Genomic DNA, 22542 nt, shown 5'->3' with positions numbered 1-22542 from the left:
GTCATGTTGACAGCCGTTTTATTTTAAAATTGTAAATTTTTAGTTGGAGAGTTGCTTGTTAGTCAGTCTAATCGGTTATAAACATGACTCACATTGAATTAACCAATGATATATCAGTCCTATCTCAATGTCTTAACTTTTCTGTTGCCCCATGTGCAATCTCCGTCGATGAGATAATTGCTGAAGTGGAATCAGCATCTTATTATTTTCAATTTATTATTTGTATTTCGATTTTTTATTTTATTTTATCATTTTAATTTTATTTTCTATCTACGTGACTTTACCGATAGAACCAAGAATATGGAATCAGCAGTTAGACATCTTCTACATGATCAAGTTGGGATGACTTGGCATGAGGTTTGCCAAAATAACTGAGAGCAGTAAATTGTCAAAAATAAATATTAGTCTCAGTGAGGCAAAAGCCTTAAGTGAATGGAGAGCAAATAAAGATGTCCAACGTTTTGATGCTGATAAGGGCAGATCAACTGTTGTTTCGTGGGGATTAGGATAATAAATCAGAGATTTACTAGATGAGAGTACCTACATAAAAATTAAACGAGACCCAACGTAAGACTACTACAATCAATGCCAATTCATTAATTCCCAAGGAAGATCAATACCTGATCAAAGCAAGGGTGTGAAAACCACCAAGACTTTATGGGTTGTCAAAGATTCACAACCTGGTGTCCCATAGTACAAAGGGCTCTCATTCATTAAAAACTTCAAATATCTTGTGAAATTAACGACACATTTATATTTACACAAACTCACCAAAATAACCTCTTATGGCTAATATTGGTCGTGAAAGTCTACCTGTTAAAGTAAAGATATAAAGCTTAACCTGAATGATATTCTGGTAAGTTTTGATGTGACTTCTCTGTTGACAAGGTTTCCGTTGAATGAGTCAATTGAATTACTCGATATTCTGGCAAATAATATAGCTTTACCAAAATATATCCCACAATTAGCTGAGCACTGTCTAAAGAACACCTATTTCTTGTGAAAAGGTGATTTCTATAAACAAAATGAAGGAGCAGCAATGGGCTCTCCTTTGTCTCCTGCGATTGCAAATCTGTACATGGAAAATTTCAAGCAATATCACGAGCTGCAAGTACACTAAAACACTTGGGTTTAGATAAGTGGATGACACATTGGTTGTCTGGCCACACGTTAAAGATATACTTAATACATTTATAAATCATCTCAACTCGCAAAACCCATCCATCCAGTTCACCATGGAAGTGGAGGTGGATAAAACTCTCCGATTTCTGGATATTCTGCTCAGACGTGGCATAAACGGTAAATAACACACATCGTTTATAAAAAACATCCAACACACTGACACCTATCTAAATGCAGTCAGACCATCACCCCACACAGAAATCCTCTCTCATCAAGACGCTCATGCATCAGGCTAAAAAAGTGTCAGATGGTGAACGTCTGAGGAATGAGATTAAACATGTTAAAGAAGAGTTGCAATTTAACGGTTACAATAATGCACAAATCAACAGGGCACCCAATGCCAAAACCAAATCAAATAGCACCAATTTTTTTAATTGATCAAGCAATTAAAACTATAACAAATATTATACATTGCAGGAGAACTGATAAACTACCCACATTTTTGTAAAAACAAAACATTTGAGTGAAATTTGGCACGGTAGGTAAAATACAAAACTAATTACTGGTAAAGATTTTTGTACTTCTACGTGACTTTACCGAAAGAACCAAGAATATATAATAACTGGTACTAAAGATGAATTACCAAAGTTATCAACAGAAGGTGTGTACTGGATTAATTGATCCTGTGGCAAATGCTATGTTGGTTAGATGGTATGATTGATCAGCATGAGAATAAATGAACACCAAATAAATATTAAATGCTCCGAAACGCAACTGTCGGCAGTTGCAGAACACGCGTGCAAACAAGGACATTCAATTGATTTGGTAATACTATGGGAACCTCATTTGCTAGTAAAAATATAATTGTTTTTTTTTACCCTTCTATCTGGCAACAAAACTGACACCTTTTTACAAGGAGTCATGTTTGCATAGACCGCAATACCTGCAGTCATAATACAAACAAAAGACATAACTCTGATAATGTGCACTGTCCTTGAAGTTGATTGGTCCACACCCGAGACAGCTTTCCTTAGAGCCTAGTCTCACATGGTTGGCATCATCTGGTCCAACCCATGTGAGACTAGGCTCTAAGGAAAGCTGTCTCGGGTGTGGACCAATCAACTTCAAGGACAGTGCACATTATCAGAGTTATGTCTTTTGTTTGTATTATGACTGCAGGTATTGCGGTCTATGCAAACATGACTCCTTGTAAAAAGGTGTCAGTTTTGTTGCCAGATAGAAGGGTAAAAAAACAATTATGATTTGGTAATGTTGAGGTTTTGTGTAAAAGTAGTCGTTACTGGCTAAGACTAATTATATAATCTATTGAAATTGAGAGAAATAAAATAATTGTAACCGTTCTGATAGCTACAGGCTTAGTGCTGGTTGGAAGCGTATGATCAAGTAATAAAACTGTTTAATTGCATGTCACCATACGTCGATGTATATAGCTGCTGCCAACCATGCTGGTTGGAGGTGTGGGAGGTGAATAACAAAGCAATAAAAAAAACGATTCCATTGTACATTGATTAACTGTAAATAGCCAATAATAGGTACTGCATATTCTCTGTGTAACTGTAACGACATAAATGGGCCGTTCTATGGCGACAGTGGGTGTACTATACACAAGGGTTCACTAGAGGGCAGATTCCGGATGTCACGGGTCAGGACATGACAGTCTTGGTGAACCTGAGAGAGCACGTGACCGGACGAGGGAGCACAGGGCCCCCAGAACGGGCTGAGCGGGCCACGTGATGTGGACTCAGACTCATCGCGAGGGATCGAGAAGGGGGGCCGGAATCATAGGCGGAGCCCGGTCACGCCCCAGGAAATATAAGCCGAGCCCCGAGAGGGAGCGAGGCTGTTCAACCCGGGAAAATCTTCGCTCTTCAATATGGGACGACACGACAGCAGTTCTAGTTCAACCATATAGGGAATCCGTTCAAGTGGTTAGGTGGTTAGGAACGGTGGCCACCACCTTACGTAGTTAACCTGTAATGTACATAGTCTCTCGGAATGTACATAGTTAACCTTAGAACGTTGAATAGTGTTGGTCGTGTAAGTGAATAAACGTGTTGCCTCCCAGTCTTGGTGTGCGCCTGATTAGAACCCACTACATCTGCATACTGCTAGATCAACATAATGTCATACATTGTTGTTTAACTGTGAATAACCCAACCAATAATAGGTTTGGCATTTTCTCAGATTAATATACTCCATTGTAACTTATATGACTACATTAACCACCCCCCTGGTCTTCGCACCTGATAGACCCGCAGTAATGACTTTACCTTTACCCCCTCTATTACTCTATTAAGACCGAAACAGGAAGAATTCTCCACAATTTTGGCTATCGGCTGATAAAGCTGGTTGTAATAAACAGTGAAACTTCGTACCTGAATTGTAAATGTTGTGGGTTAACTCTCCAACACACTGGTGTGCTAATAACTGATTGTCACGTTTTGTTTACGTGACAAACCTTACTAATTGGCTGTGTCGGGTGATAATGGGTTTAAAAACATATTTATATTTAAACGATCTAACCCAAAAAACATTTATTATGGGCAGTGGCAATACTGTATATAGCTGGGTATAAACGGCGTACTGAGTCCCTTCTCTGGAATAACCAATTATACAGTAATACCCCAGTTTAAATTGGGGATGAGTTCCTGAAAGGTGCAAAAAATATTGAAACGTAAATCAAAGCAATTTTACTCATAACAATTAATGTATTAAGGGGGAGATGCGTTCGTAATGTTGCTACTTCAATTATATTTAGCTTTTTATCTATATTACTCTTTTTTTAATGACAGTTATATTAAAATATATAGATAAATAAAATAAAAATGAACAGATACATGAAAATAAATAACATATTTTATAGTTAGTTTTCTTACCTTTGGTACTGAGCTAAGTTTGCTTGCTGAGTAGGTGGCGGTGAGGTGGAGGCACACACAACAAAAAACACCATCCGCCACTAAGTAGCGGTGACATTACCACAGAGCTTGTGCCAGGCTATGTGCACTTTAAGGCCACGTAAAGTGTTGAACAATCACAGGTAAGTCACGGGACAGACCCAGGTGCCATTAATCGACCCACTGAGAAGACTGGAAGATGCACCATCTGTGCCCCATACTGTGCCAACTGACTGTGTTTTAGCCGCCCAGCGCTCTGCTCAATGTTGTGAGTGTCGCTCATCTGCCCCTCCGTTGTTACTTGAGGACGAATGCCTCCAAATTTCAAAGTAGCGTCCTTCACGAGCCTCCTCTACAGAGGCCAATTGACATAGCAGGTACCAGTCATTGTCTTGTCCACTCAGCTCCTAGCCTCTCTCGTGCCACATCATTCCATCTCTTCTCCAGCCCGCGCCACTCACGTTTAGTCTCCACTCTCCGGCCGAAAAAAATATGTTTGGGCATGCGGTGGATGGGCATGCAGGCTACATAACCCAGCCAACACAGGCTTGCCTGCTGGAGGAGCTCACCGATGGGACTGTGTTTCTTGCAAGGATTTGTGAGCTCCTCACACAATCCAACCTGGTTAAACTCAGGGTGGATTTTAGGCAGACCAGCCTGAATGTTTATAACCGGCGAAGATGTTCATTTATGGGGTCCACATTTCACAAGCATAGAGAAGGGAGGGCATGACTGTGTGGAGCAACAGACCAGGTAGCTTCCACGCAGCGTTATGCAGCATATGAAAAGATAATGCCGCTCCACTGATTCGGAGTGAGACCTCTATGGTATGGAAACCTCTCCACTCTCTCCACAAATGCCCTAATACCAATAGGGAATTGAGAGGCTGGAGTGTTTGATGACACACAATACAACAGTGATGTAGGTCCTCTTGGAATTCCCTACACCTCTGCTGTAGCTGACGGAAAGATAATATGGCGTCTGTGCAGGACTGCCTTGGTCTGAAACCACACTGGGGCTCTGTAAGCCTCTCCTCAGCACGCCTGGCAAGGCGATGTTGAATAATCCCTGCCAGGACCTTTCCTGGGACACTGAGGAGGGAGATGTTGCTGTAGTTGTTACAGTCTGTGCGGTCCTCCTTCTTAAAGAGGGGGACCACCAGGGCACCCTTCAATCCTGCAGAACCCATCTAGTGGTCCAGACTGTTATAATGCCATATAGGGCATCCTGAACACAAACACCACCCTCCCTCAGCAGTCTGCTTGGGAGATCATCTCTGCCTGGCGCTTTTCCTGTTCTGAGACTCTGGATAACCTTCTATACGTCCTTAACAGATGGAACATTATCTCTCATCCTGTTTATTGTACTGAAACACCTGCATTCTACTTGGAGCACAAATGTGCAAAAGCCGTCTGCTTTTCATTGAGACCCCACAGCATTTGTGTGTTGCGACAATGCAGACAATGTAAAGATAACAAAGACTGGTCTTCCTTGAACACAGTACCAGTACAATATTTCACCAAAGGAATTAGACAAAACACTGCTGCCTTATTGAAACTAGAAAATGGTGGGCCCTATGGGCCCTCATCTCCTATATCAGGGGTCGGCAACCAAAATAACAAGAAGAGCCATTTCTTTCCAATTCGGTACAAAATTCAGTATTTCAAGAGCCGCAATGCATCTATGTACATACGTACATATCGTCAAGAAGCAGCCCGTAAAGAGCCGCATGCGGCTCCGGAGCCGTAGGTTGCCGACCCCTGTCCTATATCAATGAAGGGTAATCTATGCAATAGTAAAATCTAAACTACTTACATTAATAGGGTTTTTTCAAAAGCAACGTAATAATTTTACAACATCTCTTTATACATCACATTATCCGTATATTTTCTATCTTTGTCCAGATACGAAGCCCTTTGAGTGATAATTTTAATGGCTTTGCTAGATCTAATGTGCAAGTTTGCCATGTAATAGTGGCCATGACTAAACATGCCAGAAGCAAGGAAGATTCCAATTTTCTGCAGTGTTTGTCGTCGGCTCTTGTTGGCAGTGACTCCCAAAGCGGAACAAATTGGAAATTGTTTATGTGTCCTTGAGAATGGAAATGTGTTTTCAGCTGAAGCCAGATGAATCTGAGTGATACAGAGCATATTCTTTCAGTGAGGTCTACTTTGAACTATGTCTTCGATGATGTGATTGTTCATTGTCAAGATTATATAGCATGTTCCATTGGAGTGTTTATTGTTTGAAGCGAAATTCCGAAGGAGAATAATGCAGGAGCTAACCTTTAGTTTGACCAAGTGAGGTGGAAATCCAAAAGCGTTGAGCCAATTTATGAATTCAGCAGGATAGATTTGTTCATTATCTAATGAATCTAAGGTTTTATAGACTCTTCCTTCAGGAAAACGGCTCATCATAATTGAATAAATCAAATTAACAGCACTGTTTGTAGGAGTAATGATAGCATGATTCACAAGCCATGTAGCATCATCGCAGTTATCCTTCAGGCCATAAAAGATGAAATCAGAGAGATCGCTGGGGTTCTCAGATGGAAGTCACTATTCATTTTGAATTTGAGTTTTGGATTGGCCAAGTGATGTATCCATGTGTGCGTTTCCATTTCCACATGTGAAGATAAAGCAGCACAGTACATGGTAGAAGTGGCTAACAGGTTCAAGGCTCTAGAGTTGTTGAAAGAGGAATAAACACATGAATAACTTTGGAAAAGCACAAAAACAGTACTCTTGGATGTTGCAAAGAAAACACTCGGATCCATCAAGGCTAGGAGATGGAAACCCTGGATTTCTGATGAGACCTTCTTAATCAAAGAGAAGAGGAAAGCGAAGAGTAAAGACCTCAAACAATATCAGGATCTAAAGGCCAAAGTACAGGGGAAGCTACGAATTGATAAGCAGAAGAAATTGGATGGTATGTTTGAGGAACTGGAAGCAGCAAACCGAAAATGAAACATGAGGAAACTTTTCCAGGCAGCCCGGTTAATCACAATGAAGTTTCAACCACGACTGCAATGCATCCAAAATGCGACTGGGGAATTGTCGAGCAGTGACGAGACCTAAATGATGACAACGGGGGGGGGGGGGGGGGGTCTGGAACGAGATTATCATGAGTGCGAGTCTCCTCCCCATCATTCAGAAGTTGCTCGAGCCATTCATCAGATAGAAAGTCACAAGTCTACGGGTCCAGATGACGTGCCCGTGGAATTGTTTAAAGAATGAGAGGTGCAATGCGGTGATAAACTCTTCCACGGATCTTGAAAGTTGGATTAAACCCAGGAACTCTGATTTCTCAACATCCAATACAAGCAAGAGTAAGCAGATTGTTGTATGTTCTCATGTTCTTGAAAAACTCTTCGCTCCTGGTTTTAATGTCGAAGTATTTTATCATTTTATAGGAGGAAGAGGTGCAATTGGTATCAGTTTGACTTCGTCAACTGCACTTTGTTCGGATTCTCCTTTCCATTTGTCGGCTTGTCAAAATTGGCAGTGCTGGTTGAAGGACGTTCCAACATTATGCTTGCCAAAGATGTGCTTTTCAATTACTTTTTCATCAAAAAGTTTCACATCATTGGCTCTTGCAGCATTCAAAGTTGCTTGATCTCTTTGAGTCTTACATTTTTTTTTGCTGATTTGTAATTGTTTGTCGATTCTTTGCAACTGGGCTTGATGCTGCTCTTCTGTTTCAAGTCTTCGACGTAGTTCAATGGATCAGCGCCCTTGCTCCAACTGAGCATGACTCTACTCTTCCATTTGATTACGACATTGAGCTGCTTGATCGTCAACCTTTGGCTTCACGATAATTTTTCAGGAAAGTTTTCCTTTGCTCTTCTCTTTCATTCCTTCAATGATGGTCCATGCATTGACATATTTGTTGCAACCAGATAGCCAAGCTATATTTTTACAGCCATGCTTCACGCAAATGCTCCACAGAAGAACATTTTGAAATTAAGCATTCACAAACCTCTGGTGCTCAACCAAATTTATCACACAAAAGTCTAGAAATATTGGATTTATTAACTTCATCCTTCCTCTGCTTAATTGACTTGACCTTTTAAAAAAGAAAAAACTCCTTGACTTTCTACTACGTTTCACAATGGAAACATTACTGTTCAAATGTGTTCAGTCATGTTGGAAGATGGATCGTAAATTAAGTTTCTGTGTTGTAAATCGATGCATGGTGGCCTTATATACACGTCGTAAATGTGTCGCAAATAGGTCTGTCGTAAACCAGATGTAATGTTTCCCAATTTTTAAATCAACATTTTACACTAAATCAATACATTAAATCAATATTTAATTGAATATTCATCCTTCACAAATTTTGTGCGCTCAAAAAATTGTCTTTAAAAAAATCGGAAAAAACAGAACAATAGACAAAATCACACTTGCTCCATTAATAGCATGGTGATTGGGAAATAATATAATTGAGTCAATTCACTTCTGTTACTGCAGGGTAGTTTTTTTTACATCCTTCATTTCGCATAATCTATATATATAAAATCGCAAATCTGTCTGTCTGTGTGTGTGTCTGTCGTAGTTTCATTGGACGAAATGTGAGGGATTTGCGACACACGATTGGTCCGTTTGGTTTTCCACGGCGGTTGCCCCTGGCAACGGGTAGCGACGCATTCGCTGCGGGGTGGACGCCATTTTTAATTCCCGTTAAAAATATGTGCACGCATTAACACGCGACTCTGAGGTAAATTCATCAAAGTTTAACGTCCTCTTCACTCCCCCCCACCCCAATGTGTGCAATTACTATTATAGGGTCGGTAGATAATAAAATTATAGCGATTAGACAGTATTATTGTAGCGCGGGGGGGGGGGGGGGTAACGGCCCCAGTACCCAGCCTCAGCTGGGTGGGCAATCTAGGCGAGGCCGGAGGCTCTGCACGGTACTAGGCCTCGACACCCCACCCGTGTCAAGCGACGACTTTGTGGTATAAACTCGATATACCCAGCGTTGCCCGGGGGGGAAATACATTTAAAATCTTCTGAAAACTTTCAAACATTACATAACAATGAAATCTGTGTATATATGTAAGGTTATTAAGAAATATATTTTTCACCCGGGCAACGCCGGGTACTTCTGCTAGTACTAATATATAAACACCCAGCTCTGTGACTCTGTCATTGTGGATTAACGCGGCACGGATTGCTTGAAGTGCATCATGTGACCGCGAGCAAGCAGCCAACCAGAGCTGCGCCCCTCCCAAACATGTACGCCCCCGGATTGGTTGAAGTGCGTCACGTGACCGCGAGCAAGCAGCTGGGCGAGTGAGACGGAGGAGACGGCTGAGTGAGAGTGAGGCAGAGCCGTGCTCTGTCCACTGCTGCCCTGAGGCAGAGCCGTGCTCTGTCCACTGCTGTCCTGAGGGAGAGCCGTACTATCTCCACTGCTGCCGTGAGGGAGCCAGACGCGCTCTCTCCACTGCTGCCCTGAGCCAGAGCCGTGCTCGGTCCACTGCTGCCCTGAGGGAGAGCCGCGCTGTCTCCACTGCTGCCGTGAGGGAGCCAGACACACTCTCTCCACTGCTGCCCTGAGGGAGAGCCGTGCTCTGTCCACTGCTGCCGTGAGGGAGCCAGACGCACTCTCTCCACTGCTGCCCTGAGGGAGAGCCGCGCTATCTCCACTGCTGCCGTGAGGGAGCCAGACGCACTCTCTCCACTGCTGGCCTGAGGGAGAGCCGTGCTCTGTCCATTACATTAGTACTGGAGTTTTGTGTGTGCTTAAATCCACTGCTGGATGAAGGCCCACCGCACAATCCTAAGGATTTACTTGACCAGTCTGTTGGGGGCCGCCGCACGCTGTGGGTGTTGGGGGGCGCCGCAGGCTGTGGTTGTTCAACCACATACTATGTTCTTGGGGGGGCGCCATAGGCACCTAGTCAATGATATACCAGTGCTATGTGGCCAATTTTACATGCGTGCTGAAGTGGTACATATAAAACATTCTCACACAATATTTTGTGCGTTAATATAATTGAAATTACATTTTAATAACTTATTTACACAGCCGTCAGATTCATTGGAGAAAATAATTAACAAATTGCAGTTGGAAACACCAAGGCATTAGATTTACAGTTCAAAGACAAAATACATTGTACTGCTTAATTGTAAATACCTAGCAAACACTCTGAGGCCTAAGGTGTTTCTACAAAGTATAGTAAACAGTATTTGAATATTAGCAATGGACAAGTACACTATCGTAGCCATGCATGCTAAATGTGAACATGTTGACATATGCCTACCTAGAATTATGCATAATTATGCAACATATAATTACATAAAAAATGAAAAATCTTTATTTCTTTTAGTTAGCTCATGAAAGCTTTTCTCTGTTAAAAAGGGGTTACTAACACTTTAGATGAAAAATAATCCTAAAAAACAAGTTACATTGGCAAAAAAAATCCACATGCAGAAAACCCAAACGAGCCGGACTCTGGTCAGGTGAGCTGCTACAAGGAAAACCTCTTTAACACAGTAATGTACCGTATATTGCAAACAACCCTATCCATTACACCTAACATTGCAAACATAGTCAGTATATGAAACATATACTCTATGTCCATTTATTCTACTGTAAATACGAAAGATGTGGAAAAATAAAGGTAACAAAAAATAACTGCACTATTATTGCAGGACTCCAAAGCTCTACATTGATAAGAAGGAACCACGTCTCAGATCCTATATTTGACGTCCGATTTTTTAAAAAAATTCGCGGCGGCACAGTGTGGCATAGATTGTAAGAGCCACCGTTTGGCTCATAAGGGAAGCGTGGCATGTGACTAGCAGCTCCATTAATCTGCAACACAGCGGATTAAAGGAAACTTTTTCTTCCAAAACCTAAATGTGTAACAATTCGGCCATTTGGGTCAATTAAACATATCAATTTTAAATTAACAATTGTACACAATTTACCTAGGTTTGTCTTTGCAGCTCCGTTTTTATCTCTACAGCTTCACTTTTCTCTCTGCAGTTCCCCTTGTTTAAATGTTTTACTGGTAGGAACCTCCTGGTTACACCAGCCCACAGGGGATTATTGTGTCCGTCGTGCAGGGAGGGGCTGGGTGGGGAGGGAGGGGCTCGGTGGGGAGGATGGGGCTGGGTGAGGGGGTGGGAGGGGTGGGGCTGGGTGGGGAGGGGCTGGGTGGGGAGGGGCTGGGTGGGGAGGGGCTGGTCACCCCGTGGTGCCCTTATAAAACTCAACGTTTAACCTACTCATGCCGGCAACCCAACGTTCCTACCAGCTCCCTCTGCAGGAATGTGTTCTCTGAAGCTCTCTAATTGCAGATATTTCTCTCGAACACTGTTGAAAACATGCGTCATGCACTGTGGGGGGTGGAGACTGCTTTACACGTGAACTAGTGGACTGCAGAGATTTCTGTAGCTGCGCTGAATTAATTCATTATTCATCCGACCCGGTGTGGCTAAATGTGAAATCTGGCAAGCCGCAATGTTACTGTACATGGTGGTCCAGATGTCTCGTGACCCCCCAATTAATTGGCCCCTAACATTGGCTTTTCCTTGCATATTCATTTCTGTTTAAAATAAACTTTACTTAAAAAATGTAACGGACAAGTCCACACATTTTCTTTCAGCAGGTTGTCCCACTTTGATGATGTTCACAGTTAAGAATTTAAATTTTTTATACTGCAGAGTTGACTTTATATTTGAGATCTTAAACTTCCTCCTCTTCATCCGAGAAATTGTCTGATTCCTACATTATATATGCATTTTTTTCTATAAACAGCTTTTTTATATTCCTTCATTAATTGCAAGATTATATCTCTAGAGTTATGGTTTCATCTTCATGCTCCAGTCCTGACTATGACATTTTTTTTTATCTCGAATACAATCTGTTTATTATGAGAAACCCCCATCATAAGAGAAATATGGTGCAGTCCAGAAAACCATAACTTTCAAGAAACACATGGAAATTAAAACAAAGAGCACTCAACTTTTGTGCATTCTGCAAAAAAACCCATCAACGAAGAAATGCAATGAAGTCCTCTTGTCTTATGTCAGCATCTCTGCCTCACTACTTCCTGGCAGTTGGTCATCATCATCACGATTCCAGACGAAATCCAAGACCGATGCAGCCTTTGTGGTACATGTCATCAGCCTATGACACAGTCTGGATTGAGGGCTTGATGTTGAAGCTCGCAAGGACCATTCCCTCCCTAAAAACGATACGCCTGATATGGACGATGCTGAGTAATAAGCGACTGCGTTTCTATATGGGCAACAAATCGAGCTCACCTTAGTTGCTCAACAATGGATCGCCACAGGGTTCAGTACTCGTGCCAATGCTCTTTAATGTCTAAACGAGTGAAATGCCACGAACAATGTCACGCAGATTTGTATATGCGGATGACCTTGCCCTGACAACGCAAGCAACCACTTTCAACAACATCGAATCTACTCTGAACCAAGACCTAAACACCATGGGGGAATATTTCGACAAATGGAGGCTCAAGCCAAATCCCCATAAGACAACATTCACTCCATTTCATCTTGATAATAGAAGCGCCAAGCGCACTCTGAAAGTGGCCTTCTGCGGCAACACTGTGCAACACGACCCCACTCCAACCTATCTTAGAGTGAAGCTGGACTATACGCTAACCTTCCATGACCACCTGAAAAAGGTAGCCGCCAAGACCAAACCAAGGGTCAACCAGGTCTAGAAACTGGCAAGCACAAGCTGGGGAGCATCAGCACCAGTGATACGGACAGCCGAGCACTGTGCACCAGTAGAGACCTGAAGTAGTCACACTCGACTTGTTGATGTCCAACTGAACACTGCAACACCTTGGCCGCCCGTGCTGTCACACATCTCTCTCCCACCCATCCACCGCAACTCTGAAACCCTCCGGGAAGTCCTGCAAATTGAGTAAAACAGTCACCTCATTTATCAGGACCTCAATAACGTCCATTGTCATCGCTTTAAGTCGCACAAAGCCGTTTAGAACCCATGCACTTAACCTTCATCAATGCGAGTTCAACCCCGATGAAGCTTGGAGAGCTGAATGGAGTTCAAAATAACTCACAAACACCTTGTGAAAGACCCAATGCAGAAGATTCCTGGGTTTGATCTTCCACGAACCTGATGGTCCACCCTAAACCGCATCTGCACAAACCATCACAGATGTGGATACCTCATGCACAAATGGAAACTTTAAAACTCTCCAGTGTGTGATTGTAGTCATCCAAAACAGACCATTCAACATATAACGATGCAATGCACAATCCACAAATACAAAGGAGACATTACAGAAATATACTCTGCTACTTCTGAAGCAATTGTCTGATTTGACCATCTGAAAGTGAAATTAAATTTTTTGCTCTGCATCTACATCAGCCATACGAAAAAAATATCATCACAGTCCATGGGCAGATATCCCGTGGGTGTCCACTGCACATGTCATCGTTTGTTTCCACTATCCTCTGCCTTGTGCTAATATGCTCAAGTAGTACACATCTTTCTGGCACCAATCTTTTTTTTCGTCAAGACATTCTCTTTTAGGTCTTCATCTCTTTCCGGTTCCTTACATATTTACAATGACAATTTTACATTTTCCTGTTGTTGTCATTGCTACACTTGTCCAATTGGTGTGAGTTTTCTTCTCATCACTGCCTGCATCAGGTCTTCTATGTGCAACCTGGTTCTTACCTCTACATTGGTCACTCGTTGGGTCCAGTTTAGATGCCGTATTAATTTGTCACATTTGCTCAAATGTATTTTTTTACGTATACCAAATTCGACGTATTCCAAAGCGGTTGTATACCGAGGTTCCACTATATTGTCATCATTTCAGCCGCACCACCTCTACATAACAATAGGCTCAGCCAACCATTCTACACAACAAAGACTAATTTCCTGGCAGCGATTTAAGCCGCACCACCTCTACATAATAATAGGCTAAATCGACCATTCTCCACAACAAAGACTCATTTCCTGGCAGTGATTTCAGCCACATCATCTCTACATAACAAAAAACGCTCAGTTCCTTTTACACGCACCTAGTTTACACAACAAAGGCTCATTCCTAACAGCGTGCTTCAGCCGCACCGAACCTCACAAAAATAATATTCAGGGCCTACCTTGGCTCCTCCCACCCTCAACCAGTATATATACAAATACTGTTTCTTAGAATTTTTCTCATTTGATACAGCTATCGTGCTGTGACGGTTCCACCTGAAGACGGAAGCTTGTGTTGCCTCCGAAACGTTGTGATTTTTATTTTATTTTTATTTTACTTTTATTAATTTAATTTGTTTACCTACGTGACTTTACCGAAAAAACCTAAGAATATGAATCCTTGCAGTCTCGAAAGCTTTAAATCTAGAATTACTCGCCTGGGCTGTCTTGTTTTTTTTGACCGGGTCTGTCACACGCAGATCTCGACACATTCGCTGAATTGTGTTTAAAGGCACAGAATCGATGGAAATAACGAGCATATTCTCGACTAGGGTATATACATGGACGTGAGCATACTCACGCTGCAGTTTACATAAGTCGCGTACCACATCATGTACATTTCCTGTAGTAGAACAAGCTGAAACGTAATTTTTCCTTCCCGTCAAGTGCGAGAATGTGTTTTGGGTATTAATCTGTCAGGACGAGCAACGCCGTTCGTCGACAATATTGTAGACAACTCGTTTAGATGTGAATAGCCCAAAATTAAGAATGTGCGCCCTCGTGAACCCAACGCTGTCGGCGTAAAAGCAGCCACACGTGCTACGTTTACCACCCTAATAAAAGAGACAATCCTCTAGAATGTCGTGAGCGCACAAAAGGGGCGAGAGACCGCCTTGTGTGTGGTTTTTTTGTGTTCTCTCCCTCTCTCTCCCACCTCCCCCCTTCTCTCTCCCCGCCGGTCGGGAGAGGAGATCCGTCCTGAATATTAAAACCCCGGGGTGTAAGTTACCCCCCCACCTCCCCCCTGCTGCTCACCTCGAGCAGAAAAGAACGCGGGCCGAATGCGCGCCGTGCGTGCAGCGTTTCTGGCCGTCGCCCCACCACCACCCACCACCACCCACCCTGCATACCTGTCGCGATTTACATATAAATAACCCCAAATGTCAAGCCGCTAGTGACGCTAACACGGCGAGACTCCATTGACTCTGGGGTTCACTTAGCGACGAGGCTACCGCCGTGCGCGCGCATCGCTTGGTGCGGATTCTCGTGCATTGGGTGAACGCGTGAGACGCGCGCACGCCGATGCACACACACACACTGGTACACACACACACACTGGTTCACACACACACGCTGATACACACACACACGCTGATACACACACACACTGGTGCACACACACACACGCCGGTGCACACACACACACACGCGCTGATACACACACACACACTGGTACACACGCACACCGATACACACACACACACTGGTACACACACACACACTGGTGCACACACACACACTGATGCACACACACTGATACACACACACTGGTGCACACACACACACGCTGATACACACACACACACTGGTGCACACACACACACTGATACACACACACGCTGATACACACACACACACCGATACACACACACTGATACACACACACGCTGATACACGCACACACCGATACACACACACACACTGGTGCACACACACACACACTGATGCACACACACACTAATGCACACACACTCGCTGATGCACACACACACGCCGGTGCACACACACACACGCGCTGATACACACACACACACTGATGCACACACACACTGGTGCACACACACACACACGCTGATGCACACACACACGCTGATGCACACACTGGTGCACAAACGCACTGGTACACACACACACACATGCACACACACGTCGGTGCGCACACGCACACGCCGGTGCACACACACGCGCAGATACACAACAACGACCGCCCGTGTATTGCCTTAATAGAGTGTTGGGACAGGTGTTATTAGCGAGCACTTATGAAGGCCTGCACGGTCCTCTAGGGGGTGGGTGACCAGCACCACACCACGCCCGACCGCCTTTGTCTCTCCAGTGGCGAAGTTTTACACACCGAACCGGGTCGACCTCGGGAAGGCACGGGACCGGATCAGATGCTCGTCGCCGGTGTTGGCTGTGAGAGGGAATCGAACTCGCGTGGCGAGGTTCCGAGCGCAGCGCGCTAACCGCTACGCACACACACCCAGTGCACACACACCCAGTGCACACACACCCAATGCACACACACACCCAGTGCACACACACACACCCAGTGCACACACACACCCAGTGCACACACACCCAATGCACACACACCCAGTGCACACACACCCAGTGCACACACACCCAGTGCACATACACCCAGTGCACACACACACACACCCAGTGCACACACACACCCCCAGTGCACACACACACCCCCAGTGCACACACGCTTGTACCCACACACACACAGTGCACACACGCTTGTACCCACACACACACAGTGCACACACGCTTGTACACACACACACGCTTGTACACACACACGCGAGTTAACACGTACACACTCGCGTAAGCGCACTTGCCCCCATGGCAGACAAACGAGCAGCAGCAGTGTGCGCACGCGTTTGTGCGCGTTCCCTCTGGCGCGCCACCGTAAGGACGCCTTCTGCCGTGTCCTGCCCTGCAGTGACGCCCCTGCGTGTCCACACACGCGCACGTGTGCATGCATGCGCACACACACACGTGCACACACACGTGCACGTGTGCACACACACACACGTGCGCACACACACACGTGCGCAGGGGCCGTTCGTTGCGAGACGTGTGCGAACGCGTGCTACGGCAGCACGCGTATGCGCGTACACACACACACACGTCCTTTACGCGTAACATGTATTACGTGTAAGTGTGATCGTCCTCGACAGCACCAATGATGTCCACCCGTGAGACCGGCGGACATCACTTCTCGGCTTGCCTGGGGAGCAGCGAGCAAACAAGCGGCATATCTAGAAATAGGAGTCATTTAATGAAGGGCGGCGCGGGTTGCATCCGAGGTGGTGGTGGTGTGTGTGTGTGTGGGGGGGTGCAGACGTGCATTGGTGAGATTACACACTCTTGACACACACGCACACACGGGGGAGAGGGGGGGGAGCTGCTCCACAAACACGGCACACACACATGGGGGGGGGGGGGGGCGGCGAAGAAAAAAAAAGAGACGCCGCAAAACACTCACGCGTGAAGACGGCCCAGCCCAGGAGCAGCGCCGATCCCAGGCGATGGGTAAGAGTCCCGGCAGCCCGGCGCCTCGCCGCGCGCTCCTCCTCACTCGACGGCATCGCTTGCCCTGCGACGCTACCGGTCGCCGGCAGCAGCCGATGGGAGGGCTAAATCCCGGTTAGTCCACACAAAACATCCCCCTGCCACACAACCCCAAACCCCCGCAGGGCTACCCGGGGTGCAACGCCAAGGAGACCGCTGCAGTCACGGCAGGGCACGATGGACCGACAAGTAGCAGGAGGTTGTGTGCTGCCGTGGGATGAGCGGTGTTGTTGGCAGTCGTAAATGAGCGTGGAGTTAAAACGACGAGGAAGAAATCCCGACGCGACCAGACGGAAGCTCGCAATGCGAAACGATGCCTTGTATCTGCAGAGGCGGTGACAAAACGCGGCTTAGAGTTCGCCGCTCAGGAACGAGGATCACAAAGAGTCGAGGGTCCAGCGATGTCCGGAACGGGGTTTCCCTTATCTCGCGCCACCGTCGTGCTGCTGCTGCAGGATCCTCTGAGCACGAAGGGAACTCTCCTGTGGAGTGACGGCCGCGGCGAGGAGGCGTGCTGGGCAGGGAAGCATTGCGGCTCCCGGGCGGGTGTCTGCAGGGCGGAGTGGTCCGTGGTGCTGCGCGCGAGCGGCGCCTGCAGGCGCAGCGCAGCTGGAGAAGGAGCGGGGTGGAGCACGGAACGGAGCGCGGACGAATCTCGGGCCGCAGAGCGCGGCGCCCCCTATCGGCGGCTCGGTCACTCAGCCCACCCCGGGTGAATTTTAAAGGACAAAAAAGCACGTGGACTTCCATTCAGACGATGTGAATAAAGAAGTTTCGCTCGATTTTTCGGTGTCAAATTCTTCTTTAACTCTCAAGAATTGTAACGACTGCACAAAGCGCACTACCATCTGGAGTTGGAATCATGTTTTAATATCTTGGGTGGAGCACTCCTTTCCTACCTCAGCCCACCCAGGTGAATTTTAAACGACAAAAAAGCACGTGGAATTCCATTCAGACGATGTGAATAAAGAAGCGCTTACTACATTTATCGTGCCCAAATCTTATTTAACTCTCAAGAATTGTAACGACTGCACAAAGCGCACTTCCATCTGGAGTTGTAATCGTGTTTTCATATCTTGGGTGGAGCACCCAATTCCTACCTCACTGTGCTATATCGACTAATTTATACTATGATGAAAAATAATAATAATAGGTTTTAGCTTTTCTGGCAATAGCACAGGTGTTAAGATGTTGAACACATACAATAGATACCTTTTGCAAGGCATCAAATCTGCATTAACCACACATACTTTGGGAAAAAATATGCAAACAAACATGCTCTGATAATTAATCTATGCATTGTGTTTGAAACAGATTGTCCTACACCAGAAACAGCCTTCTTTATGCCCTTGTCTCACCAGTGTCAGACCAGAGAATGTCAAAGGCGACCAGTGACTTTACCGAAAGAACCAAAGAGTATGGATTCCTGCAGTCACGAAAGCTTCAAATCAAGATTTTATACTATGTTTAACGACCATAATGCAGGTCAAAACACTTCTCTTTCTGCTTCCCTCCCCTCGTTACTTTTCCCAAGGTCGTATAACCTTGACAGCACCATCACCAGTCTTATAGCCATCATCCAGTACCGTCTAATTACTACCACCACGTGTGTGTGTGTGTGACTTCTATGCATGTAAATGCACTGTGCTTTATATTTTTAGCATTATTGTGTTTTGGAAGTATCTATTTGAGTACCATGCAATGCAAATAATATTCTTATTTTCAAACACCATTTTCATTGCTTTCTCATGTAGTTTTTATTGTATTTAATTTACGTGCTTGATAACAGCCTCTTGTTTGCTAAAACAAGTCTGTAACAGCACATGCTATGATATGGGGGTCAGTATATTTTTTAAACCAAAATAATTAAAACAAATGCATGACATGAGTGATCTGAAGATTAATCAGGCATTGTCCAACATACTCAAATAACATTCATAATATTGTTTACCTAACTAATCATGCCAAATTCTCAAAGGTACAAATCATGGATTTTTCCCCTTTTTACTAATAATTTCCAAATCAACGAATACGTTTATTGTAATAGGAAGAAAGTTAAGACTATTTGAAAACCCAATATTATCATACTTCCTACTATATTAGAACATGGTTTGAGTGACTTCCTGCCTGGATTCATGTCTGCCTGGCGTGTGGCTAATTGCGCCCGCGTAGTGATAACATCACCTCACACATCTCCGTAATGATGGCACTCACATCCCACATTGTGGAGCCATAGATTAATCGCATGCTTGTTTACCCAGGAAAAGCCTGAGTCTCAAAGACTCTTATTCATGAGGTTTCTACCACGTTTTGTCAACTGTCAAATGGAGTATATTTATATGAAAAAATGAAGTGGGTTTTATCCATAGATTTGGTTCGGAAAAATAGTCAGCCCATCCATAGGATGAGTTGGTATTGTATTTTTGGGGTCTTTAGGTAAAGCCACGTAGATAAAAAAAATATCACGACGTTTCGATCGTCATTAGGTGAAAAAATAGCGGGAGAGCTACTGGGGCAGGAAAAAAATGATAGCGGGAGCGCTGCTGAGGCAGAGTGTTATGAAGGTTTGAGATGGGTGTAGCCCAAGTTTACTGGCTAGTTGGTGATGGTCGGAAATACAACGAGCTCTATGGTGTAGAGTTTTTATGAGGGTATTCTTCTGGGCTGGATGGTGGTGGGAGTCAGATTTTAGGTAGGCATCCGTATGGGTGGCTTTCCTGTTGACAGAATGTCCCATTGAGCCATTTGGTCTCTTTTCGATTAAAACATCCACGAATGGTAACTTGCAATCCTTTTTCACGTCCATGGTGAATTTGATGGCAGGGTGTATGGAATTGATGTGGTTTAAGAATTGGCCCAGAGCTGGTAGGCCATGTGGCCAGATGACGAACGTATCATCTACGTATCTCTTCCACAAGGAAGGACATAGGGTGGATGCCTGGATGGCATCTGTCTCAAATTTCTCCATGAAAACATTGGCATAACTGGAGATAAGGGAGAGTCCATTGGGGTACCTTCAACTTGTTTGTAGAATGTTCCATTCCAGGTGAAGTAAGTGTTGGTGAGGCAGTGTCTAACCAGGGCCAGTACATCAGCATTCAATCCTTGTTGGACTAAATCTTCAATGATTGTAATGGTGTTAGGCACAGGAACTTGGTAAATAAAGATACCACATCGAAACTGACAAGCAAATCACCTGGAGATAGTGAGATGTCCTTAATTGAAGATATTAAGTGAGCTGAGTTAAGTACAGCTGAGGTGGTTTTACTAGTGAATGGTTGTAAGGTCTCAGACAGAAATCGGACCAGTTTTTAGGTGAGTGAGTCAATGGTGTAGACGATAGGATGGAGTGGTGTACCTTCTTTATGGATTTTTGGTAAGCTATAAAATCTGGGTCGTCTTGCAGCAGAGGTTTTAAGGAAAGCCGCTTGGTTGGTTCGATTAAAGATGTCGAATCAGTGATGATATTGTTGGTTTTCGTAACCAGCCGGTTGGTAGGATCTCTATTGATTTTGGTATAGCTGCCATCATTAAGTAGGCCTTGAATTTTGTTATTGTCTGTGATTTTGTCCATGATGACAGTGGCAAAAGTATCTACTGTCCATGACAGTAGATACTTTTGGTGGAAGTGGGTCACTTTGTTCTCATTCGCCTTTTATTATGTATTTTGGTAAAAAAATATATATCTTAGTTTTGCTGCTCAATTTTCTTCAATTAAATTATTTTAAATATATTTTATATTTTGGCTTTGATTTCTGAAAGCTTGCATGAAGACATCAATAGCTACCATTACATTTTTAGGAGCGAGTAGGAGAGAGAAATTTGCTTGTAAATGTAAGCTCGGCGAGGGCCCGGACGACGTAGTGGCAAGCCGCCATTTACTAACACACCTAAAGGTTGGCTGTGTTAGTGAATGTAACTCAGAGAGTCGAAAATAACTACTAACAAAGGTAGGTGGGATTGGAACATCACAGCCAGTTATGACCTAAACTGGTTAATAACGTCCTTCCAGTGATTGCTCAGTTTGTACCCATCTTCTCGGTTGAAATTGTGTCTGTGTTTATATATCTGGATGGTTTCATAAACAAATCTTTGCTGATAGCCATTGGGTTTGCAGAGTACCTTCGTCTTGGCAAAATCAATTTCATGTGTGCCCACCACGTTACAATAATGATCAGCCACGGCTGAGGTATTGGTCCTATCGTGTTTCAGATCTGCCTTATGTTTCTTGAACCCAGTCAGAGACATGTCGCTTAGTTTCCCCAATGTAACTGCTGCCGCAGACACAGCTTAGTTTGTGGACACCGGGGTATTGTGTGTCAGGGATCACATCCTTCATAGATGGGATCAAATCACGAATTTTATGTACTGTGTTGAACCGTACCTGGATCTTGTGTTTGCTCATGATTTTGGAAATATTTTTGGTGACCCCTGCTATGTATGGCAAGGTGATGGTTTTTATTGGGTCCTCAGATGGTTCTTTCCCAACGGTTGGGGTGATAGCTTTACGGATTGTGTAGTCTGAATATCCATTCTTCTTGAGGGCTTGGTGTACGTGCTCCAGTTCACTGGCTAGGTGATGATGGTCGGAATTACGAGCTCTATGGTATATAGTTTTGATGAGGGAATTCTTCTGGGATGGATGGTGGTGGGAGTCAGGTTTTATGTAGGCATTCGTGTGGGTGGCTTTCCTGTAGACAGTGTCCCCTTGAGCCATCAGGTCTCTTTTCGATTAAAACATCCAAGAATGGTGACTTGCCATCCTTTTCCACCTCCATGGTAAATTTGATGGCTGCGTGTATGGAATTGATGTGATTGAAGAATTGATCCAGAGCTGGTAGGCCATGTGGCCAGATGACGAACATATCATCTACATATCTCTTCCACAAGGAAGGACATACAGTGAGGGAAAAAAGTATTTGATCCCCTGCTGATTTTGTACGTTTGCCCACTGACAAAGAAATGATCAGTCTATAATTTTAATGGTAGGTTTATTTGAACAGTGAGAGACAGAATAACAACAACAAAATCCAGAAAAACGCACGTCAAAAATGTTATAAATTGATTTGTATTTTAATGAGGGAAATAAGTATTTGACCCCTCTGCAAAACATGAAAGAAAATAGGCAGGTACCACGCCGTAAGTCCTGCCGTGAGCAAGTGCTATTCCTTTTTCACATCCGTCAACTTTAAATTAGTTTAATAAG

The 22542-nt window shown here is 44.3% G+C and overlaps 1 protein-coding gene across 4 annotated transcripts in view; it reads right to left on the bottom strand.

Moving 5' to 3' along the window:
• Nucleotides 1-17891, bottom strand: part of LOC144736356 (neogenin-like) — a 224647-nt gene extending 206756 nt beyond the window's left edge. For all 4 annotated transcript variants that reach the window (XM_078619017.1, XM_078619020.1, XM_078619018.1 and 1 more), the window contains exon 1: nucleotides 17251-17891. In XM_078619017.1, coding sequence (XP_078475143.1) covers nucleotides 17251-17353 — 103 coding nt within the window. In that variant the 5' untranslated portion in view covers nucleotides 17354-17891. The remainder of the gene's footprint in view (nucleotides 1-17250) is intronic.
• Nucleotides 17892-22542: the final 4651 nt, after the last annotated feature.

This window comes from Lampetra planeri, chromosome 3 (genome assembly GCF_965212315.1).
Source record: "Lampetra planeri chromosome 3, kcLamPlan1.2.h2, whole genome shotgun sequence".
In the NCBI taxonomy this organism is placed as follows: Eukaryota; Metazoa; Chordata; class Hyperoartia; order Petromyzontiformes; family Petromyzontidae; genus Lampetra; species Lampetra planeri.
This window is presented reverse-complemented; position numbering and strand designations above follow the sequence as displayed.